The sequence below is a fragment of the Xenopus tropicalis genome, chromosome 5, assembly GCF_000004195.4.
Source record: "Xenopus tropicalis strain Nigerian chromosome 5, UCB_Xtro_10.0, whole genome shotgun sequence".
In the NCBI taxonomy this organism is placed as follows: domain Eukaryota; kingdom Metazoa; phylum Chordata; class Amphibia; order Anura; family Pipidae; genus Xenopus; species Xenopus tropicalis.
In genome coordinates, this window is record NC_030681.2 from 46791281 (window position 1) to 46817433 (window position 26153).

The following is a 26153-nucleotide window of genomic DNA, read 5'->3' on the forward strand; positions in this document are numbered from 1 at the left end:
GTGACCTTGTATCATGGTATCTTTTGTCCAGAGGTTGGATCTGTAGAGTGCCATTGAGTCCTATGGAAGGCTTCCAAAATCATACATTTAAGTTTCAAAGCCAGAAAGGTTATCGTGCCATTTGCGATTGTTTGGATCCGAAATTTTCGTGACTTTCGGATTGCAACCACAAAATTTTTGTGAAAAGAATTTTCATGCAATTTTCGCAATGGTGCTTTTAACCACACAAAATCTGTGCTTTCATGAATGGGCCCCATACTGTAGTCATGCCCATGTCTCATAGCAAAGGCCTGCCCTGGTCCCTGGCTGGGAGCATACCAGCTATGGGTTCCAACTTTATAAGTGCTATAGTTTTGCATTTCATTCCAGCTTGGACATGATCTGCAAAGAGTTTATATGTTCTGCTTGTATCTGTGTGAGTTTTCTCTCACACTCTAAAATTTGCATTAAAACAGTGTAGTATCTGATGAAAAAAGAATGCTAACAGTACAATGTTTGTATAGTTATATTTAAATCAATTTATGGGAAATTACTATGTTTTCATCTGTTTGCTCATAAAGATTTCATCAAAATGGCAGCCCCCTAATATTGTGCAGCATACACCCTATGAATGGACAACATATTGATAAATTCTATGATCTATGATCAAACCCTGCCCACAGCATTGCACAAACCTGGGAAACATTTTGTGCATTGTGCAATATATATTATACTATGATAAAGGCCTAAGTGATTAAATGCCCAAGTTTGGATCAATAATACCAACAAGAGCAAATCCTCCTCTAATAAACTCTTTAATCAGAACAATACAGTACATTCTAATCTTTAAACAAAACTCATTTGTGATTCACGTTAATGTGTGATTTACTCAACATATTTTTGGTTGCATTTCAGAAATTACTTCAGCTCCAGAATTTCAATACACTGATGTCTGTGGTCGGTGGACTAAGCCACAGTTCCATATCACGTCTCAAGGATACTCACGCCCATCTCTGTGCAGATGTCACAAAGGTAAAGAACATGTAACTGGGTGTATGTGCATTAGTTACATTCGGCCATTGCATTGGTTATCCAACTGAACAGAGGATTCACCATATTAATAACTTCAGTATTTAATACTATTGAAAAAAAACCTCAGAGCAACACCTAAATCTTCTTCCAAACAAATGCAGACATTTACTCTAATTACTCTAAATATGTATGTATATAGTTTTAATTCCTATGCTTGAATTAGCACCATGTTTTATGGTTGCAGGAATCATTCATTGTAGACAGCTAATCAATGTATTTATAGTAAAATTTTACACCAGAACTTAATTGTTGGCTTTATTTCACTTCCTTTAATACATATTTTGGATTTTCACAACATTCATTGGCTTTAAAGTGAAGATGTTTGAGGGATATCAATACCATTTCTTTTTGAAAAATGGTACCTTTTTTAGAATCTTACTTTCAATTCATAGGCAGATAATTCTGAAGATTTGGGAGGCTAAATCTCTAAGGCTGAACACACATGGAGCTACTTATCATTGCTACTATACAATACTGAGAACTGCCTCTGCTAAACTTTATATATAATAATAGTGCTCTCCCAATCAGTGGTTTAACTACTTTGCACCGGGCCACCCAACCAAAAATATATTTGGAGGGGCATGGCACGGAGTAGCCAACCATTCCTGGCCCACCCCCCTTATTCACCCCTGCGCTGTTTTTATGCAACAATAAAGAAAGTAGACCCCATGGTCTGGGCCCCCCTGTCCGCAGGTCAGCTTCCTCTATTCACTGCTCCCAATATTTCACAATTCTCCACTGTTGAAACGTAATTTAAAAAAGCCAACCAATGAAACCTGAATATATCAGTTATCACCATTTTGTCTTGGTGTTTGCAGGTCTGGAATGAAATGACTGAGCTCGTCTCATCTAATGGAAACTACTGCAACTATCGAAAAGCATTTGCCGAATGCGAAGGATTTAAAATTCCTATTTTGGGGGTTCACCTGAAAGACTTAATTGCTGTGCATGTCATTTTCCCTGACTGGATAGATGACAATAAAGTGAACATTGCTAAAATGCAGCAGCTGTATGTAACCCTTAATGAACTGGTTTCCCTTCAGAGTGCTTCTCACCACCTAGAGACCAGCATGGATTTGATCAATCTATTAACGGTATGCCTTTCATTAATGTATGCCTGTCATTTTGTCTGACAACACATTCATTTTATATGCAGTTTTAGATGTGAATGTAAGCTGTTTCATGTCTGTGTCTTCTTGTAAAATTGTCAAAAAGGCAAAAGATGTAAAGAAGGCTATCTTGATTATTAAAATTTATATCATTTTAACTTAACAGGTATATAAATAATAGCTATTTCCCCCCTTAACCAGGAAATAATTCAGTCTTTTACTTCAATCACCAATTCCTTTCTATTTGCAGCCATGTTGCTAAATATTTGCATGAGCCATAATATATTGGCGCAATTCTCTAGCTTTTATAGGGATGCTTAATTGTAAACCTTTGAGTTTCACATTTTCAAAAGGTTTATAAAGAATAATTTATCAATGAGAATAATTCATTCTCTAGTTATCTTCCTTGAATGCACAAAAAGTGGATTCTAAAAGCAAACATTATCAAGAGCTATTTGTTACAAAGTTTACTTTATTTTGGGCCACATATCCTACTATTATGACTTAACAAAGTTTACACCTGATCTTGTTACCTACGATAAACATTTAGCAGGTAGGATTTACTTTGCAAATCTTTTAAAATACTGTAAACTGGTTCCCCTTCTGTATAATACATTTCAAGACCTAAAGGCCCCCATACACGGGCCGATAGAAGCTGCCGATATTGGTCCCTTGGACCGATTCGGCAGCTAATCGGCCCGTGTATGGGAAGAAACGAGTGGCCTGGCCAACCGATATCTGGTCTGAAATTGGCCAGATATCGATCGGCCAGGTTAGAAAATCCAGTCGGATCGGGGACCGCATTGGCTCGTTGATGCGGTCCCCGAACCGACTGCCCCATGGCCGCAACTGTAATCCGATCGTTTGGCCCCAGGGCCAAACGATCGGATTATTTTTTTTTAAAGCAACTTCCTACCCGATATCACCCACACGTAGGTGGGGATATCGGGTAAAGATCAGCTCGCTTGGCGACATCGCCAAGCAAGCGGATCTTATAGTGTATGGGGACCTTAAGACTACACCTAAACCACCCCCTGACACCTGAGCACACATAACATTTGCATACACTTTCTGTGTGGCACATTTTAGTCAAGGACAAGAAGAGCACCATTAATGCTTTTAATGCTCATGTTCAAAGGATTGCAGGCTATTAGTGCACATGTCTGCTGTTCAGGATAGTAAAAGCCAGAGACAAACCAAGAAAGAGAGTGACATAATGGAAAAAAATATATTGACAGATTTCTTCAGATTGCTAGCTTGGATTTGCAAATGTTTGGCGCATTGTTATCTTTACCGAATGATGGATTTTATGAGGTAACAATGAAATTAGGGTTGACGCAAGGTCTGTTTGGTCATTTCAGTAATTTTTTGAAAATTCCCTTATATCATCTAATATAATTACCTTTTTCCTGAGTAAGACTATAGTTTGATTTCACTTTTAATCCTCTATGTATGTCTTGAGGTTTTTTTCCATTTATTTCTTGTTTCAAGGGGCACCTATCAATTATGTCTGGATTAGCACAGATTGTTTCCTCAGTTCTATAATGCGTTTTTCTACATCAATAAACATGTTGAAGTTTCGCATGGGCAAATGACCGGTCTTTCCATAAAACTTTCTATTTATTGCTCATTCATTTTTTATGGCGTGAATTAAAAATCCCTACTTCCCTGTCCTCCTTCCCTCCACCTTTTGTATCTTCTTCCCTAATATGTTTCCTCTTTTTCTCATGTTGATTTCTGGGTGCTTATCTGTAAATGTGCAAATCTGTTGTGAGCCGTATTCCCCCTATTCTCCCATTATTTTACTGTGACTGTTTCTACATTTCCTTTTTGTTCCCTAAACAGTTTCTCCCAATTTTCTTTTTCTCTGTTTCTCCTTCTGCTGACCAAAAGTGGTGGCGACCAATATGTGTGTGACTTCTGATCATTTAGATAACCTTTCTTTAAAAAACTGTATTGCTTCTTGAAGAATTCCTCTTGTAACACTATAGCTCCCTCTTTCTCTGGATTTCTGTGTTCCTTCTTTGTAACCACAGTCTCACATGCCCTTTATAAAAATCATCCTTATCGCTTGTAAATTTGTGTTGTTAATCTCCAGAAAGTTGCCAGTTAGTTAGAACATTGGCAGTTGGTGCTTTTGAGCAACAATCACTTGACAAGCAAATGTATTCACACTTCAAAGCATCTGCCATACAATTTATGGGGGTGTTTCAAGAGTTTTTCCCTGACTACAGAATTAGTCATCATTGCCCTTATTTTTATAGGGATGGAATTTCACAGCACACACAAACACCACCCTTGTATTGGTGTCAGTAAAATCAAGAATAACATACATAGATATTTTATTTATCATAAAATATAAATAAAGGGAATATTTCTATAAGATGAAATACAATAATTACATTGCATGTGCTGTTTATGGCAGGCTGAAGGAAGACATTTTCCTTTGCAGACCTCACTTTCTGTTGTTTCTTGCCTTAGTGGACTACAACCTCCTGACCAAGAAGCAACAGTGCAAAGGGAAATAGCTTCCCCCAGGCTGCTGAAAAGCAGTTTATGCAATCAAGCCCTATCAAGGTACAGTATAGTGTGGATAATTTGGCACATATATTGTATTATTGTCACATGTTTGCATTATATTAACTGTAATTAATAAGTAAAAACCATGTCTTCAGAAGCCAAGCTTGATTCTTACCAAATAAAATAAGTAAACAACTCAATGACAAGTGATCTATAACTGTTTCAGTATCTTAGTGCACAGACAAAAAGTGCTTCTGAACTGCAGTCTTCCCTTGTTTGAACCAGTATCAGGTTATGATATTATTATCATACACTGGTTTTTCAGGATTCATTATCCAAAATTAGTCAAAATAATGACTGGTTTGATGAACCCTACAGAATGCTCTGGGCAATGTTAAGTCTTAGTTCTCAAGTGGATTAGATCAGTATTGATATTCATCACAATCACTGTTCTGAACATGCTAGATGTGATTGATCCGTACAAATTAATCTGAACAATTATAGGATTGATTGTTGGGTAATAAATACCACTAATCTTAAAGGATAGATTGGAATTGAGCATTAGTAAACCAGCCCCACAGCGTGCAGGATTCTAATTGGAGAATCTTATACACATGAAGGCTGCGAGAAAACTTCTATAAATACTAGGGGGGGAAATGCAATATAATTGCATATAAATGCTCAAGGGAGCGTAGATTAAACCTTTAAAAGGACAAGGAAAGGGTTAAGCACGCCCAAGTAATTCACATACCCCAAATCCCCTGGTAAGTTATTTGGTTTCATGAAAAGCACTGGCCCCAGGTAATATTCTAGTGCCACACCGCCATGTTCCTTCTTGTCCCAGAAATTCCTCCTGGCTATCCTGGGCCCAGCAATGTAAAATCATGACCTTTAGAATAATATACAAACTTTGACCTTACTGTGCATGCACAAGGCCAAGGCCAGCCACAAGGCATCTCTGGGATGGCAGCACAGCGCTAAAGTAAAATACCCCAAGCTTGTTCAGAAGCTTGGCCCAGGGTCTGAGGTTAAAATTCTATTCATTGTGGATGCCTAATTAATTGCACCCCTCCCCCCCGGTCTTCAATCCTTTCCTTTGTCCTTTAAGGAACAGAATTTGGAGGTGTTAGACACACTATGATAAACCGTTTCACAAATGTTTGCTAAAATGAGTGCACAATTTACTAAAAAAAACACTTTTTGCAATTTTTAGTTGTCACTGGATTTGTATCACACTGAAGATGATATTTACAAGCTTTCCTTGGTGCTTGAGCCGCGGAATCCTAAATCGGTACGATACCCATTTCTAATATCTATTGCAAATACTGAGTGGTGATTATGTGGCATATTTATAAAGCTGTATAATGCATTTTTTTGTATAGCAAAAAAAAAGGTGGGTATTAAAAAATAGCATTTATAAAGTTTTATTGGTATCCTCATTATTTTACACCACTGCAGACCTTGAAGTCAATGGAACAAATTTGAAAACTGTGTAAATGCTGTGTAAAAATGGTGGCATTAAGTTTTTATGTTGCTTTTTTTCAACCAAGCACTTCTTTTTCCACCACAAATGTACAATTAGCAATATAGCACAGGTTTGTAAATAGGAATGGTTTCAAATATGCTGTTATGCTTGTAATTTGTTGTCATGGTTGGACTGGCCACAGGATCTCCCGGTAGGCTCAGGCCCTATTTTGCCCCAACATAGAAGAATTCTTATCAGTCCATCCTTTTTCTATGGGTCTATATAAAAACCCTTTACCATTTAGTAACAGTATATCTAACTGCTGTTACAGAGGGGGTCAGTGTGTCAGATTCTCTGGTGGGCCCTGGGACACCATGTTTGACACTGGCTGTGGCATGTAAAAGGGTACAAAAATGTCCAGGATTATCTCTCTACACATCTTCAGAAGCAAACTGTATTGGGAAGTTACTTGCCAGTAAAATGTAACTTAAAAAAATGCTATTTTTCCTCATAAAAGCATGATGGTACAGGCCAAATGTGTTTGATTTGAAATATACTATACAATTCAGCTGATTGAAGGTGCATGGGGGGGCAGAGGACTAGTATTAGAGATGCAGAGGGCTGTTCATGCCACACAGTGGCTCTCTAGTTGCTTGATGCAAGAAGCATGTTAACAGATGGGCAGTGACAAGTGGACAGATCCATATGATCCATATATATTACAGGGGATTAGCTGAAACTACAGTTTTGTTTTGTTTTTAAACATATAAATGCATGTGAAAGCAATGTTATTCTATGTGAGGATATTATTGACAGTTAGGTAAGTGTTAGATTTGTTTAAGGATATTTTTTTTTTCAATTTAGCACTTCTATCCACAGGAGAATACAAAGCGTGTTAAGAAACTTAAATGATAATTACAGGGGGTTAAGAGGGATGTTAGTAATGAATTGAATGAAGTAGAGAAATTCAAGTATTACTGTGCAGATATAAACTATGCAAGGAGGACATTATGTATGTTACCTTATAGACATTTATAGATAGCGTAACAGTTTAGCATTATAGAGAAGTGCAGCGCAGCAGTCATTTCAGCAGACTAGTAAGGGTGTTACTGAGCAAGCCTTCCCTATTAATTGGCCTTCCCCTCCAAAGACTGTCCCCTCTCCAGTCCATAATGAATACTGCTGCCCGGCTCACACACCCCTCCAACCGCTTCTCCTCTGCCATGCCGCTCTACCAATCCCTGCACTGGCTTCCCCTACCATCCAGGATAAAATTCAAACTAATGACTCTCACATTCAAAGCAGTTCATAACTCTGCCCCACCCTACATCTCTGAACTCATCTCTAGGTACCATCCAACCCGCTTGTTACGCTCCTCTACTGACCTGCTCCTCAACTCCTCTCTCATTCCCTCCTCACACGCTCGCATTCAAGACTTTGCAAGGGCTGCCCCCCTTCTCTGGAATTCGCTCCCACAAACTGTCAGACTTTCTCCCAATCTCTCTGCCTTCAAGAGATCTCTAAAAACACATTTATTCAGAGAAGCTTACCCTAATCTAGTTTAGCAATACCCTGTGCCACACCTCTCACAACTCTGGTCATGCCCATTCCCACACCTCGTGTCTCAACCCTTTCTCCTTGTAGATTGTAAGCTCTTTTGGGCAGGGCTCTCTTCACCTTGTATCGGTTATTGATTGCTTTATATGTTACTCTGTATGTCCAATGTATGTAACCCACTTATTGTACAGCGCTGCGGAATATGTTGGCGCTTTATAAATAAATGTTAATGTAATGTAATGTACAAAATTTCATAATTAGTTCCATCCTTCATCTGGCCCAAAACTCTTTCTTGCCTCTAGCACATGCAACATCAGTGCCAAAAAGCCTCTTCATGTAACATATGCAGTGTAAGATTTGTGCCACACATATTACTTTGAACTTTGACCAAAAAGATCTCACCTAACTCTTTTACTTTTTGGCAAACTACAGATGTGCTTTCATGTTAAATTACAATAAGTAGTTATTTCCCAATTTCCCAATGCATGCACTTTTTTACTTTATCCCTTTAGAATGATTCTCATTTATTCACGAGACCCACAAGCTCACTAATTATGTAGTAAATGTGGCACATTGTAAGCCAGTTGTGTTTGTCCTGTGCAAAGATTCCTCAATGGAGAGATTATATACTAATGCAGCCAGCATATTTCTATTTTTGTAAACATTTATTATATATTAAAAAATCACAATGAAACAAATTGTAGATAGAAATATCAAAGAACCATGATTTTAGTATAGTATTTTTGTTCTCTAAAATGACAGCGTTGGTGCAGGGCCTTACTTAACTTAAAGGAAAGAGGCTTCCCACACAATGTATATTTAGGTTGCCTGGCGAAATGGAATTGGGGTGGGGCTCAGATAGAGATCAAGTCGTGCTTTACTAAGTTTACATTTTCACTTGCCACTTCCTGTTCAGAAGGATACAATCTACTATAGTAAAACCATAGCAGTAACACCTATCTCAACTTTAATCAAGGCATGGAAAGTTTTTTAAGCTTAAAGTACCTTATGTTTGTTAAACAGTATTTTGCCGTCATCTATGTTAGACTAAAATAAAGAAATATATATATACATGCAGCGCACTGAAAATATTCTTTTGATCAGATTTGTAAACCTCTTGATCTTTAAATATAAGCCAGAGCCATTAACATGCACAGTACTGCTCTACTCATGACCTCCTTCTCTCCTCCTCACTCATCACCTCCTCTCACTCTCGCATCCAGGACTTCTCACACGCTGCACCCACCCTCTGGAGCGCTCTTCCCCGTCCCATTAGGCACTGCCAGACTCTCCAAGCCTTTAAACAGTCTCTTAAAACTCACCTTTTCACTCAAGCCTATAGCCTAAACCCCCCAAACATTCACTAACCACTGGATTCTTCCTCTCACTCCGCACTTAGGGGTATATTTATCATGCTGTGTAAAAAGTGGAGTGAAACATCACAGGTGATGTTGCCCAGGGCAAACAATCAGCAATTAGAATTCAACAGTTAGAAAACCAATGCAAAGCATCTGATTGGCTGTTATGAACACCATCACCAGTAATGTTTTACTCCACTTTTTACAGTGTGATAAATATACCCCTTACTGTCACTTTACACACCTACATGAACTCCAACACCATGCTAGTTACCCTGACCTTATGTCTCAGCCCTCTCTTTTAGAATGTAAGCTCTTGCGAGCAAGGCTTCCCCTAGTGTCTCCTATCCTCATCCAGTGTAACTGCAAACCATTTTGTGTATTGTTTATTTGTTCATGTTATGTCTTTTGTACCCCTCTATTCTGTAAAGTGCTGCGTAAATTGATGGCGCTATATAAATAATAATAATACAATTCACCAAGCCCAATCTGAGGAAAGGCATACACTAATATAAAAGAGGGTACAAAGCAGTACAAAAATGAATTTTCAAATGACAATTTCTCTCAAGTGCTTGAGGTTTACTCTTCACTGTTAAATCAGCTTTTATAGAAGATGTCAGTTATTTGCAATATGTCGATAAAGTACTGTAAGCACTTCAGAGTTCAATGACCTTTTTCAGCTCCACTTCTTTTAATGACCTTTACTTAGAAGTCAATAAATAATCACTGACATTCTACATCTGACAAACCTCATCTGCACTTCACATTTTTTCTTAAATTAATAAACACTATGACCAAGATAGAGAAAAATCTTGGAATCCTAACATTTTTTAAATGAGTAGAAAAAGAGCAGAAAATATAATGTGTACAATGGTTTTGTGCACAGTCCTGGAATTGCAATTGTGAGCTAAGTTTTTGATTCTGGATCTGTATAAGTAAAATATATTTAACCTATGATCACTGAATCTTAACTGGAGTTTATATTATAGGACTTATGCCAATAGGTTGGCCTTGGCTGCTCTTGACTAAGCCTTTGCCATTGAGTTACATATGCTCCAAAACTGAATTGCTGTTTTTAAATAATATACATTAAAAATGTATTTATACCTCAACAGCCAACTTCCCCAACAACTCCGAACAAGCCTGTTGTACCACTTGATTGGGCAGCAGTAGTGACTACAAAGCCTGATCCAAACATTATCAGCAAGCACATCCGCAAACTTGTTGAAGTAAGTTATTCACAATTATTTTTTATACTTTTATTTTATATACTTTTCCATAATGAAACAAAACAAACTCTTTTTCAAGTATACAAATATTTAAACTTAAAAGTGTAGCAGGTAAGGAGAAGTTGGGTATTCCATGAGACAAGATCAAACAAAAAATCAGCTTTGATATATCCTTTACGAATAGTACAACCGTATTACATATGGGATGCCTACTTTGGAGAGCTATGAGATAGCTTTAAAGAGCTAATAGTTTCAAAATACAAAATGACTAAGCAAAAAAGTGCCTTTTTTTGCAGAATGCAGTGTTGGCAGGCACAAGGCTTTCCTTGCTCATTTTCATTCTGCGTGGTAAACTCTATGAGCCACACAACAGCAAGATGGCCTATGTGGTATTGTTAAGTACGATTCTCATTTGTGAATCCACTGATGTCTGTAAATAAGATTTAGCTACCTACATTTGAGAGCTAGGAAACAAAGTGGGACAGATTTATAGAAGGGTTTAAATGCCTTTAAAAGAAAGCAATAGAGAAATATCATGCAAAACTGAAATTGTTTGCATGGATGATAAACAACTTGATATATAAAATTATATTTTATAGTCTGTTTTCCGAAATTATGACCACGATCATGATGGATACATTTCCCAAGAGGACTTTGAGAGCATAGCTGCCAACTTTCCTTTTCTGGACTCCTTCTGTGTTTTAGACAAAGACCAGTAAGTTATCACGTGTGACTAAAGATTGTTGTTGTCTTACATGCTGTAAACTTACGGCAGACTGGTGTTTAGGCTAACGGCAAATTCAAATGTGACTTTATTAATCTTGTATTTCTATAAAAGACATTGACCTCTGCCATATTATACAGGCAGGGCACTTATTATACATAAATTAGTTATTCAGAAAATTTTGAAAGATGGCACTGCCATTTACCACAATGTCTTATTTTGAGAATGAATGTGTTTTCTCTAGAAAACTATCATTTGAATCACTATACCTTAGGTCTTCTAAAAATAATTTAAATGTTAAATAAACACAAAAGGATTGTCTTGCCACCAATATGGGTTCATGCAGCTTAGTTGCCATCAATTACAAGATACTGTTTTATTATTACAGAGAATAAGAAAATTATTTTTGAAAATTAGAATCATTTGATTCTATTGACTTAATTGGAGATGGCCTTCCCTCACAAAATAACAAGCTGGCCATCAACCAATAAATTGCACTAAACCATCAGTGTAGCTGAAAAAAGCTGCAGTGGAGAAGTGGAACTATTCCTGCTAACACCAACCTGTATGGCTATGAACATGAAGGAACACCCATGCATTTCTTGAGTCTTTTGCAAAGTATTTAAACAGGACATACCAATAAGTGTGACAGACTTAAGGTGGCCATACACGAGCAGATCCGCTCGCTTGGCAATGTCGCCAAGCGAGCGGATCTTCCCCCGATATCCCCACCTACGGGTGGGCGATATCGGGGAGCATTTAGGTAAAAAAAAAAATAATCCGATCGTTTGGCCCTGGGGCCAAACGATCGGATTATGTGGGCGGCAATGGGGCAGTCGGATCGGGGACCACATCAACGAGTCGATGCGGTCCCCGATCCGACTAGATTTTCTAACCTGGCCGATCGAGATCTGGCCAATTTCAGGCCAGATATCGGTCGGCCAGGCCGCTCTGCTCTCCCCATACACGGGCCGATTAGCTGCCGAATCGGTCCAAGGTAGTAACTACTTAGGGCTCGGCTAATATTTAGTGGACCCAGTTAGTAGGGGCTCACAAACTTCTTGAAGCAGCATTTAGATAAACCAAAAACTCTCCTTTTAGGCTGCAGTTTAATACTACACTAGCCTACTGACTTTACCCCTGTAACTTAGAACTTGTGTTGGAGCTCTAAGAAATCATAACAGTATAACTAATAACACTGCAATAATTAGGATCCTGGGAATGTTCTAACATAACTGCAAAAATACTCCCACATGCAATAGGTAATTCTACTATTCTTTAGCAAATAGAATGTGTATAAATTGTGTATATTATTAGGAGGAAACAGGAAAGAACATAGTGTACAGTTCTTGTCTTTTCTAGCTGTTGTATACATTGGAGGCAAATATGCCATCTGCAGCACTCAAATAACTATTGTAATTATTACAATAGAAAGAATCTTTAGTAACATTCCAACATTTCCTCCTTACCCCAAGCTTTATTTTGAAATGCACTTGAATATGGCGTAGATTTATGATTTTTTTTCAAAATGTATCACTAATTAAAAAATATTCAAAATTTTAGGACTTTACTTATATTTACCAATGTTCACTAGCATTTTTTTTCCTGTGTGAGAAGATAGTAAAAAAATAATTTGCATGAATTTTCTACAGCCTTCAAAAATGAGAAAAAAAATCAGAAAAAACTTCAGATTGCTGGCAAAAGTTTTCAGAATGCCACGAGAAGTTATTAGAATGAACAATATAACAAATTTTAGGAAGAATGCAACTTTTTACTAGAAAAAAACAATTTGACTTATACATCTGTCCCATGGCTTCTTTCACATGTTTTTCTTTATACAGTTAATTATAGGCAACCATATTATAAATGGCGGGACAACACTAATACCAACGGCATCTATGACCATAAAAATAAGCTGGAAAGGGCACTTTTAGGCCAATATAGGGTTACAGTAAATTACCAAGTCCCAGACATGAGACATTTATCAAACACTATTAAAAAGTGAAGCAATGAATGCTGTCAAGTTATGATTATTTCAGTGACCCATAGCAACCAAACAGGAGTAGGCACAGGAACTCCTGCAGTCGAAAGTGCTCATTATGTTTATGTACAAGTTTATGTTATGGACATAAAGATGGAATTGTGCAAATGCAATAAACACTAATCACATTAGTAAATACATAAGTTAAACAATCTGATGTATTATATGATTTCCTGTTGCATTCAAGTTTACAGTTATATGCTTTAAGAAATAATCCTAGTGATGTTTACCCCTCTTTTCCCTTTTATTAGAGATGGACGAATCAGCAAGTCTGAAATGATGGCATATTTTCTGCGGGCTAAATCCCAGTTTCATTGTAAACTGGGGCCTGGATTTATTCACAACTTCCAAGAGATGACTTATTTAAAGCCAACATTCTGTGAACACTGTGCAGGATTTGTAAGTTTATTTTATTGCCTTTCAAGTGCTTGCCATTTACAAAGCATTGTGCAGGAAAATAAAACCTTTGGCTATTGACTACTAAGCATGCCAGCATGCCCTACTCTGTAGTAGTTGGATCAACGATTCTTCAAAAAATAAAGTATAAAATGAAATTTGGGTTATAGACTTTAACTATACCGATTGCAGGAGGAGCAATGTTAAACATCTGAGGATGATTACATTCCTTAAAAATATCCTTTCATGACTGACATGGATACCGTTGCCTAAAACAAACTAAGCAACCCACTAAAACAAGAACTGACAAACCACTAATGGAGGAACTGGATAAGGGTTTTTATTTTTAAACTAAATAATAAAATGCTTTGTGCCAGAACTATTTAACTATTTTAGGAGGGTAAAAGATTCTGTGCTAAAATATAAAAGCGCCAGTGCCCTCTAATGACAAAGTATCTGGGTGATTTTTCCCAAAAGTAGATAGCACGCAGACTGTTACTTGCTCTCAGTGGTTGCTCCTTGGACACCCTAGTGCACATTTCCTTAGATGGGGCACATAGAAAGGCACATAGAAATCTGCAGTTGGGTGCTTACTATATGGCCAAAGGCAAACTACGTGCCCTAGCATAATTCTAGGGTACATATCTAAAAAAACACCTTGAAAAAATAATATAATGAATGCCAAGAACAGCAAAGAGAAGTAGACCCATGTTTTGCTTTCTTTTTGAATCAGTAAAGCTAGTTGCTTCTATACATGCTTTTTTTTCCGAAACAATTTTGCCAAGCTGCAGCTTATGTCCCTCTAGCTGACTGAATGCAATGATGCCTTAACAGAGTGGCTTCTGTCAGGAAGAATGTTACGTTTAGTTATATCCTGTTTATGTTAGTATGACTCTTGGTATATCCTTCCTTATGACCTGACTTTGCTTCTGGCTTACTTCTTCACTTGCATTAAGCTATTCTCTCTTCCATTGCAGCTGTGGGGTATAATCAAACAAGGATTCAAGTGCAAAGGTAAATATCAAATGGTGATTTTTACAGTTCCTGGAACATATGTCTTAAATGCAGCTGGATCCCTTGGGATACAATTTCCATGTTTCTGTTGACAGTAGTGCAGAACACTAAAACATTGGCTCAGTCATTGATATTACTTATCTAGGAAATTCACCCATCCCCTTAAAATAAAGTGTCATTGTAAGATTGATAAGATTCTAATATAGATTCTGTAGAATCCAACATAATAAAATACACACTTTTTATATAAAAATAGCTATCCATTTATTTATTTTAAGACAGTTATGCGCTAGGTGGTCACATACAATGCGCTAGGTGGTCACATACAAGCCCAAGACATGGATAAAAAATAAGGGGCTTATTTATCAATTTTCAGATATCGTATGCTCGCTTATTTTAGTGGTTAAGTAGTTAAGTGGTTAACTTGTCTGAATAAAAAAAACTCAAATGCAGGTATGGGATTCCTTTTCAGGAAACCCATTATCCAGAAAGTTCTGAATTACGGAAAGGACATCTGCCATAGACTCTATTTTAATCAAATAATTCACATTTTTCCTTTTTCTCTGTAATAATAAAACAGTACCTTGTACTTGATCCTAACTAAGGTATAATGAATCCTTATTGGAGGCAAAACAATCCTATTGGACTTATTTAATATTTAAATAGACTTAAGTTATGGAGATCCAAATTATGGAAAGATCCTTTATCTGGAAAACCCCAGGTCCTGAGCATTCTGGATAACAGGTCCCATACCTGTACTCGAATATACAAGTTTCAAATTTGAAATAAAACTCGTAAATTATTTGCCCAGAGCAACTCCCATTGACTTCTATAGAACTCGACCGTTGATAAATCACCCCCTTACTGTACTGTTTACCCTGAGGCTTATGTTGTGTTTAGACCATGGCAAAAATGTACTGTCAACTCCCAGTATGATTTATCAAGGCCCATATTGCTAATGACATATTCAAATATAAATCTAAACAACTAAGTTTTTGGCAAACTTCTTACAGTATTGAAACAACGCAGCTCAGTTTACAGTTTGCTTGCCTTCTGATAAGAAATCTATTCTAGGAATAGTCATTGCATATTTATCATGGTGTGCAATAGAGCAGAATACTCACTAAATTAATGGTAAAATCATTATACCTGCTTACAGCTGGCTGAGCTCTGTGAAGTATTTAGGAGCCCCGCTATTTCACTGCTGCTCTAAAACAAATGAACAGATATGATTAAATGAATTCTAAAAAGCCAGGCTTACTTGTTATTAACTCCATTGGTTAGTGCCTAAAGGTTCAGATTAGTATGCCTTCCCCATGGGCATTAGACCTGAGCACGTAGGTAGGTGGGCATCCAGCTGTGTATTAGGTCAAGAAAACAAAATATTGAGCTAAAATGCTGTATATATATATATGCTCCTTAAGCTGAAATATTAACTCATAGCTTATGATATCCTTCATACCCATCCTCATACTTAGCATTTACAGTGGTGTGAAAAACTATTTGCCCCCTTCCTGATTTCTTATTCTTTTGCATGTTTGTCACACTTAAATGTTTCTGCTCATCAAACACATTTAACTATTAGTCAAAGATAACACAAGTAAACACAAAATGCAGTTTTTAAATGAGGGTTTTTATTATTTAGGGAGAAAAAAAATCCAAACCTACATGGCCCTGTGTGAAAAAGTAATTGCCCCCTGAACCTAATAACTGGTTGGGCCACCCTTAGCAGCAATAACTGCAATCAAGCGTTTGCGATAACTTGCAACGAGTCTTTTACAGCGCTCTGGAGGAATTTTGGCCCACTCATCTTTGCAGAATTGTTGTAATTCAGCTTTATTTGAGGGTTTTCTAGCATGAACCGCCTTTTTAAGGTCATGCCACAACATCTCAATAGGATTCAGGTCAGGACTTTGACTAGGCCACTCCAAAGTCTTCATTTTGTTTTTCTTCAGCCATTCAGAGGTGGATTTGCTGGTGTGTTTTGGGTCATTGTCCTGCTGCAGCACCCAAGATCGCTTCAGCTTGAGTTGTCGAACAGATGGCCGGACATTCTCCTTCAGGATTTTTTGGTAGACAGTAGAATTCATGGTTCCATCTATCACAGCAAGCCTTCCAGGTCCTGAAGCAGCAAAACAACCCCAGACCATCACACTACCACCACCATATTTTACTGTTGGTATGATGTTCTTTTTCTGAAATGCTGTGTTACTTTTACGCCAGATGTAACGGGACACGCACCTTCCAAAAAGTTCAACTTTTGTCTCGTCGGTCCACGAGGTATTTTCCCAAAAGTCTTGGCAATCATTGAGATGTTTTTTAGCAAAATTGAGACGAGCCATAATGTTCTTTTTGCTTAAAAGTGGTTTGCGCCTTGGAAATCTGCCATGCAGGCCGTTTTTGCCCAGTCTCTTTCTTATGGTGGAGTAGTGAACACTGACCTTAATTGAGGCAAGTGAGGCCTGCAGTTATTTAGATGTTGTCCTGGGGTCTTTTGTGGCCTCTCGGATGAGTTGTCTCTGCGCTCTTGGGGTAATTTTGGTCGGCCGGCCAGTCCTGGGAAGGTTCACCACTGTTCCATGTTTTTGCCATTTGTGGATAATGGCTCTCACTGTGGTTCGCTGGAGTCCCAAAGCTTTAGAAATGGCTTTATAACCTTTACCAGACTGATAGATCTCAATTACTTTTGTTCTCATTTGTTCCTGAATTTCTTTGGATCTTGGCATGATGTCTAGCTTTTGAGGTGCTTTTGGTCTACTTCTCTGTGTCAGGTAGCTCCTATTTAAGTGATTTCTTGATTGAAACAGGTGTGGCAGTAATCAGGCCTGGGGGTGACTACAGAAATTGAACAAGGGGGGCAATCACTTTTTCACACAGGGCCATGTAGATTTGGAGTTTTTTTTCTCCCTTAATAACGTAAACCTTCATTTAAAAACTGCATTTTGTGTTCAATTATGTTATCTTTGACTAATAGTTAACGGTTTTTGATGAGCAGAAACATTTAAGTGTGACAAACATGCAAAAGAATAAGAAATCAGGAAGGGGGCAAATAGTTTTTCACACCACTGTATGTCACTATACTTATGGCTTCCTGGAGTCATTCAGCTCCCCCCACACTGACACATTGAAAGTCAATGACAGAGTCAATGACAAATCTCTAGAGACACCATCTCCTATTATGGGATCACTGAGGGAAACTTGCAACACTTTTAAACCTAATTTTTAATCGATAATGGGACAGTTATTGTTTTGGATCACCAAACCTTAAGTCTGCTAAAAATGATTTAAATATTAAGTAAACCTAAAAGGATTGTTTTGCCTCCAATGAGGATTTGTTGGGATTAAGTACAAGCCACTGTTTTATTACATAGAAATCGGTCTTAAAAAAATGTAATTATTTGCTTATAATGGACTCTATGGGAGATGGCCTTTCCCATAATTCAGAACTGGATAATGGGTTTCTGGATAAAACATCCCATACCTGTATTAACACACACATATGTAATATATTTTCTTTGCGGTTTATAGATTGTGGAGCAAATTGTCACAAGCAATGCAAAGACCTGTTAGTATTAGCATGTCGGAAGCATTCCAGAGGAGCCTCAACTACCCGGAATAATGGCTCTCTGCCAAGCAGTCCATCACTCGCCCCAGGTAAGGAATATATAATACATATTCTTTATATTAAAACACCACCTTTAACATACTGCCACTAACGAAACTCTTCACAGCTGTTGTTGTTATTTAAGAAAGGCAACAAACTTTTTTTGTCCTAAATTTTGCTGTTTTGGGTTAGCCTGATAAACAGTCAATAATAAATCATTACTCCTAGTCCTATGTAAAGAGAAGTACTGTGAACTATAAATCTTATTCACTAAAATATATACAGGTGCTGTCAATATTGAATTTTCTTAATGAGCAATCACAGGGAAAATTTATGAACATATTATTATTATTATTAATTAATTATTATTATTATTTATTTATAAAGCGCCAACATATTCCGCAGCGCTGTACAATAAGTGGGTTACATACATTGGACATACAGAGTAACATATAAAGCAATCAATAACCGATACAAGAGGTGAAGAGGGCCCTGCCCAAAAGAGCTTACAATCTACAAGGAGAAAGGGTTGTGACACAAGGTGTGGGAATGGGCATGAGTTGTGAGAGGTGTGGCAAAGGGTATTGCTCAGCACACTGAGGTTATGTTAAACTAGATTAGGCTAAGCTTCTCTAAATAAATGTGTTTTTAGAGATCTCTTGAAGGCAGAGAGATTGGGAGAAAGTCTTACCAAGCTCTTCTTTTGTCCCTGCATTGAAAAGGACCTTTCCTAATAACTATTCCTCCACTCCTCCAAGTTGCACTACATGAATTTTAATGCAATGCTTGTTAATCTTGTGGGCTCTGCCCTGCCCAAACCCCATAGAACAGAATGGTGTACTACTACTCATAACGTTGGAAGTGGAACACATTCTGAAGCACTGGCTCAGAAAGCATGAAATACATTGTTACGTCTATCAGTTCTTTATGACACTTTCCTGAAAGTCAATATTGCCACTGGGATCATTGTTTTATTGAAATCTATGAATAATATTTCAGGAAACCCCTCCTCCTTAAGAGGCCAGCTAACAATGCAGCATAAGAGGGGAGAAAATCCTTCCTAACCTCAAAATAGCAGCCAGGATGAATGATCATGATTGTTGAACAAATAAAATTATATATGTTCCTTTGTGCCAGAGAGGTAACCTACCTCTTTTGAACCAAGAAATCACTCAATGTCTTTGTAGGAAATTCATTACTATACTTTCCTTACTACAAACAATCCTTTACTACAGCATGCTTTTCCTTTCCTCCATTGTCAGCAGATGCCTTAACCGCATGAAAGGAAAACATTTGTTAGATTTTACAATACATTATAGTATACTGAACTTGTATATATTTGTATATGTTTGTTATGCCCCCTGTATAGCAGCTTTGGTGCCTTTTTTCTATGAAGATTAAAGCCACACTTGGCTTAGATCATGAAAATGAATACAAAATTAATTTTAGCTTTAAGTTTTTGCTATAGGGATAATTCATTATTTATAGCCAATAGAATGCACAATCCTACAGCTAGAGACACATAGCTCACTAATGTGACAGTATTGTGCTGGGGAAAATCTGACCATTTGACCATCCATCCTACAGTGATTTGCTCCTCATTCACACACAAGATCAGATAAAGCCACATAAGGTTCTAGCCTAAATAAAACCTTGAATTGATCCACAATACATATTTGGGTTATATCAAGGCTTACTATCATATAATATTTTTTAACATCAGTGCATTATATATGTATTTTTCATCCTTAGCTCAAGATGAAGTTTTTGAATTCCCGTCAAGTGGAAGGGATAATCATGACTTAGATGGAAGAGCTATTACTCTGGTTACTGGCTCTGCCAGAAAGATTTCCGTGCGCCTTCAACGTTCCACCACAAGCCAGGCAACCCAAACTGATCCGGTGTGGCCTGATTCTGCCTGGAATGACAGTGGATCTCATACATTTCCAAAAATGAAATGCAAGTTCTATGGAAAATCTACAAAAAATAAAGCATTTGCAAAATGGGAAAATGAAAATTCAAGCATGGAAAGCAACATGGACATTATTGAAGTAAACAGTACTGAAAATTCCCCAGGGCAGTCTGAAACAGAAACCAAGGAGAAGATACAAAAGTATAATGAGGTAATATTGCATTTCTGTTAAAATAATTAATGCAAAAAAATATTAATTTATCATTATTTGGTATTATTTTCTTATACACAAGGCTTTGAAGTTAAAATGTCTTCAGTATGCACACCTTGCCCCATATGAGGCTAGAACCTTCATGAGGGCAATGTGAAAAGTAGTCAGTTGGCCCTGATATTTGTGCCTCCAGAATGGAGAGCAAAAGCTATGCCATGCTGTCTGCCTGTACACAGAATTGGGTGCTCATGGATGGGGCATAGGTATTCCTTCTTACTACCCTTACTTACATGAAGGAGCAACAGTTGTTGTTAGGTACTCCTGAGCCCCATAGTAAACATCTTCTTGGGGCTTTAAAGTACAAGGAAAAGCAAATATCACTGGGAGGTCCCAAAAGGACAAGAAAACCCCCAAAGCTCAAACATTGCCAAACCACAGTCCACTAGAGCCCTGTGCCCCACCATGCTATATTTTAATTGCCTCAAACCCCTTAATTTTATATAACACACATATAACAGGTGAATTTCACTCTGTCTTTAAAGATCACGTCCACCATGCTGGATCCACTGATGTCACCACTGATGTCACACACAGTTTTTTGGATGACTGATGTGCGTATATGCTAATCTAACTCAGAAGTGCTCACATTAGCAGGATGTGATGCCACCTAAGTTGGTGATAATAGCTAAATTATAGCACTGCAGAGGTAATTGGGCATATTTGGAAAGCTTATTAGGTGGGTATGCACTAGTTTTATTACTCTATAAGATGGTGAAGATTCTTGTCTGTGGTTTCCCTTAATCGCTTACCTAATGCCCTGGGCTTGTCCTCCTCTTCTTTAATAATTGTGCCCAGGGTTGGACTGGCCTACAGGGATACCGGGAAAAAAGCCTGTTGGGCCCTGCCACCTGCTCACAAGTTGGTCCCCAGCCCCAACTTTGTAAAGATTCAAATAAAATTAAAGATTTAATTGTTTTCCCTGGTGTTGTGGCCTAAAGTAAGCAAGTAGAGGAGGTGGTTAGGGGCCCAGGGGCTAGGTGGCAGGCCCTTGACTTAAGTGCCTGGTGGGTGCCCCAGTCTGACCAGGTAGCTTTTCTTAGAAAAGATGGGCACCATCCTCTTTCCTCATCTTTCCAGGCATTCTACATGCCAGGTCAAGACTGCGAATACACGACTACCAATACTGACTTGGCACATTAATTCTCTAACAATTGTGTGTATCTACTTACAGGATAGTTGATTCGCTCGTTTATTCCATGGATGTCCTGTAAACACCTTTGGCTGGAAGAAGATATAAGCAACTGTGTGGAATGAACTGAACCCTTCTTGGCAATATTCTGTTGCCTCCATGACTGTAAAGATGCACTATTTCTTCTGTAGAACCAGGAACATGACTGCCTGTCTCTCCTTCAACCACTGGAGGAACCTGAACAGAAGTTTAATGAATCTCAAAGAAAATATTCATCTTTCTCTGATTTTCCTCACACTACATTCCATTTTTAACTGTAACTCTATGTAAAGATATGAATGATATTTATTTTTCTGAGAGCACGGGAAGCAGAAACTGCCACAAAGGACTGTTTTTATTTTTAATTCACTTGTTATAGTCGTGAGCTCAAGAAACCTCAATAATGATAAATACTGAATCAATAATAGCAGATATTGCGGAGAGGAAGCACATGGGTTTTTGGAATTATGCCACAACATAAAAGTCATTAGCGGGTCAATAAATATAAAGTACTAGCTGAGGGTTTTTGGAACAGTTCATGTTAGGAGGCATAACAGTTTATTTAACCCATATATTAAAGTACAAGCCGTTGTGGCAATGGTGGCCATTTAAAGGGGCACTATCAATGTTTTAAATGCCTCAAGTACGGGATATATAAACATACATTAAAGGAGAAGGGAAGGAATGTAAAAAACACCTATAATGTGGCCATACACGCACAGATATTATCGTACGAAACCTAGTTCTGTACGATATGTGGCGTATGTACGGCGGATCAGCAACACTGTCGTTATTGCAGAAGCGTCGGATATTGGTCGTCTTGTCGATCGGGTGGGACAAAAGATTTTGCTCGCCCGCTGTTGAAGGCACCCGAGTGGATGCGAAAAAAATAACTGCAACAAAATCTTGTGCGACCTTTCTTCTGGAACATTAGCTCATTTAAAAAAAAATGCCACAGAATATTCCCGCGTGTGCTTTGGCTCAGAAAAAGAGTCGCATGCTGGCGAGAATCACAGTGTTCCATTCATTTACAATAAGGCTAAATAACTTAAATGTTTTAGTAAACTGGGAAATAAATAAATCAAGTTGTTAGAGACAATTCCCATTGACTTCTATTGAACCGTGCCGAGTTTTTTTCTGGCAATGTATATGATTTTTTCTTTAACACCCACTATTTGTGGTTCCTAAGAATTTTCTTAAGTATAGGACGGTGTTTTCATTTTTTCACTGCGCTTTTTTTTTCCAAATCATGAAAAGAATGCACTTGAAATTTGATAAATCTGCCCCTAAGTCCAAATGTTAAGTTACTTTGCTCCAACTGGATTGCTATATTAGTTATTTCAAATTCTATGCCTTATTTAAAATGTTGTCTGTTGATCCCCATCTCTTTGTCAATTCCTCCACCAGTGGCACACAATGTGCATGCGGGAATTTTTATTTCCACCACTGACCCAGAGAACATCATTCTTCTCTGACGCATTCCAGAGAAAAATGTAAATATTTCGGTGCATTTGTAAAGGAATGCAGAGGTGCTGGAGTCAGCAAAAGAGGTTGTTATCGATGTGCTTGGTACATTCTTTCTCTATAGCAGCCATCTAAATGCAGAGCTGAGATGTGCAGGGCTTTAAAGGGGTTGTTCACCTTTAAAGGGGACCTGTCACCAAGACATAAATAGTGTATAAAAAAATTAAACATGAAATCCAAATTCTTTTTTTTATTTAAACATTCATACCTGTTATAAATGTATTTAAAAAGTTGATCTGTCGATCATAGATTGTCTACCCCGCTGCTATGCCCCCGGCAGGCAATTACTTTCACTTTTTCATTCAGCTCTTCCTAGATGTCATTGCATTTATGTGTCATTGCATTATTTTTTAAATAAATGCCGTTTTTCAGTCATTTAGCTTTTTGTGCAGCAGTAGCCTAACAGAGGAAGTTTTGGCTGCCAGGTACAGTGACCCCCATTTGACAGCTGGAAAGAGTCAGAAGAGGAAGGAAAATAATTAAAAAAAACTATAAAAAAATAAATAGCATTTGAAAAGTTGCTAAGACTGAAAGTTAAACTGAAGGTGAACTACCCCTTTAAATAGTTATCTTGCAAACCTTTATGATCCGTTATGATTACATTCAATTAGAGTGGGTAGTTGTGGAGGTGGTGCTTGGGGACCTATGCGCATCACACATAATTATGCAAGATGTTATTGCGCATTCAATGGCCCTAGGCTCTAGGCCATTGCTTGTGGGGAAGGAAAGGTAGCAGGGCTGTTTTTGGATACAGGTATCTGATTCTATTTGCAGAGATGGTAACATTGCAGGGAGCATGGCTCACAGTAGCACTGCAAGCATATGTTACTTATTTCAGAATAATGGGCAATAGACTTTCCTTTTCCTTTAAGATGTTCATATTTTGATTAAAAATGTGTATTTTCTTGAGGTGGCTTGTCTAGGCAACAGCCTTGTGGTCTATAAAATGGCAACTAGGTCTTTAACTGCATTCTTGTTCCATAGACTACTTTATTACATGTTGTACACCCCCTTGTCTAAGATGAGTACAGAAACATGTATGTTTTTTGTGATTTCTAGACCTAAACAGAGCAAACAGATGTTTCTAACTTCCTTGCAAGGCAGATAATTAGATTACCAGCGCACATAAAAACCAAACCTACACAATGGACTTCTCCTCTCCTTAAAAGCGTCACAACAAAGGGGTTGTTTATGCACAGTTATTACTACTGAATTATTTATTTGGTTAAATAAACAAAAATAACTGCAAATAATATAAAAAAAAAATATCAGTGAATAAAACAAACATGATAGTGTCTCTCTATGTTGTTTTGATTTAGGAGCATTTACAAATTAGTGTATTTGAGTTAACAGCCCTAGCACAATAATATGTTATATATTTACTCCATAGTTATGTTAGGGTGTAGATTTTACATGATTCTTCCATCTACCTGTACAAATATATACACCTCTTTTTGGTCAGTTAGCACATTTATGGGCCCTTAGACTAATGCCAGAGAGGACTGATTTTCGGCCTGCATTTATCTGCCCCTCAATCAGCCCCTATGCTGGAATCAGCATTTTGCCTGTGCCTGCACCTGGAGCCATTGCTTCGGCCCGGATGCAGGCACATGGAGCAGGTTTCAGTTCCTAAATGCACCTACTTCGGATCTGGGTGAGGCACAGGCAAAGGCTGATGTCAGTGTAGGCATCAGCCCCTTCTGCCATTAGCCTTAAAGCCCTTAGTGCACTTATCAGTTGTTCCTAGCATTACAACTGTGGCATCCTTCCTGTCCCAAATTAAAGGTGTAGAATGCCAGGCTATCCTAAAACTACCCAGTTTGCATGTTCTGAATAATGCACAAGTGAGTATGCAGTGCTGCTAAGCACATGCAGTGCTGCACAGAGGGAGAGGCGCCCCCAGTAGTTGCAAATTTAATTGTGGCAAAAGTGCAAAAAACATGTCTTTTTGTCCCTTGCCTCATTTTTGTAGACCCCCCTTAGGGGTCACTTTATAATGCCCCATACAGTGTGCAAAGATAAAAAAGGGTACATTTGTTAGGCAGAACTCAATTTAAGGGGAGGTGGGGGGAGGCATGTAGTCGTTCCCCCTCCTGCCCTCCACCTTGCATGCCATTCAGTGTTTCAAGGTACAGAGCTATAAAAGCTGCAACCTGCATTGAGGCCCTGCCCTTACTGCCTGCTCCCCTGTGGCAGACCTTTTAATGCTACTCTGCATGGAATGCAGAGAGCAGAATGTTTGATTTTTTCCTATAATTTGTTTTCCCGACCTAGTCAAGTAGCCATAAGAAAGAGGAATTCAGCTAAAGTTTGTTTTTAGAAGCTTGTGGATCAAGTTTTGTTTGTAAGGCTTTCATGTCAAGGCCAAACTGAATTCTTTTTTTTTTATTAAAACATCCATACCTGTTATAATTGTATTTAAAAATGTCAGCTGTCAATCATATTTTGCCTGTCCCATCTCTATGCCTAAGGCATACTGTAGAGGCAGGCATTACTGTCACCTTCCATTTAGCACTTCCTTGAGTTCACTGCCCTTCTCTTATTCATCCTTCCTCCTCATGCTTTCAGTAGTCTGGGCATAGGCATTAGGTCCCCCATTCTGGCACATACACAAGATTTTGGAGTGATACAAAACTACAAATAACAGTGTCCTCTAAATGGCACCTGCCTGCTTGCTGTGATTGTAAATTCTAAGCCCGAAGGAAAAGATAATTTAAATAATTTATATAGTGTAAGTAAAGTTTTTTGCTCAATTATTTCTTAGAGTGACAGGTCACCTTTAACACTGCAGTTATTGTTAGGTTCACAATGTTTGAAGTTCCTCCACATAAAAGAAATAAAAATATAAGCAGAACAGTGGATTGGGGTCATGGCATTCCTGATAGGCTCTACTTTGGAGAAGCAGTGGCTGTTGGCACATATGAGAAACAAGGGGTCCCTCAGGCCTCACCAGGTTTGTAAGTAGAGACTTAACAAGTGAGGCTGGCCTCACAATTTCAGAAAGACTGGCAAATGATTAGTTGGAATTCACCTTGCCTTTATTTATAGTAAGTTTATGTTTATAGATACTGTAATTGGATTGCCAAAAACCTTTGCAGGCCGCTGGTTGGATGACTGTCCTACTGTATACTATTGAGTAGTGCTCATAATGTAATATAATAAATAAAGAAGTCATGTATTTTTTGTGAAA

The 26153-nt window shown here is 38.0% G+C and overlaps 1 protein-coding gene across 2 annotated transcripts in view; it reads left to right on the forward strand.

The window, feature by feature from the left end:
* Nucleotides 1–26153, forward strand: part of rasgrp3 (RAS guanyl releasing protein 3) — a 51646-nt gene extending 25493 nt beyond the window's left edge. The window contains exons 8-18 of one of the 2 annotated variants that reach the window (XM_031902401.1): nucleotides 895–1011; nucleotides 1890–2165; nucleotides 5914–5991; nucleotides 10196–10309; nucleotides 10909–11024; nucleotides 13326–13473; nucleotides 14448–14484; nucleotides 18013–18138; nucleotides 19841–20211; nucleotides 20754–20822; nucleotides 21443–26153. In XM_031902401.1, coding sequence (XP_031758261.1) covers nucleotides 895–1011; nucleotides 1890–2165; nucleotides 5914–5991; nucleotides 10196–10309; nucleotides 10909–11024; nucleotides 13326–13473; nucleotides 14448–14484; nucleotides 18013–18138; nucleotides 19841–20211; nucleotides 20754–20822; nucleotides 21443–21451 — 1461 coding nt within the window. In that variant the 3' untranslated portion in view covers nucleotides 21452–26153. The remainder of the gene's footprint in view (nucleotides 1–894; nucleotides 1012–1889; nucleotides 2166–5913; nucleotides 5992–10195; nucleotides 10310–10908; nucleotides 11025–13325; nucleotides 13474–14447; nucleotides 14485–18012; nucleotides 18139–19840; nucleotides 20212–20753; nucleotides 20823–21442) is intronic. The other variant, XM_012963796.2, reaches the window with a different exon arrangement.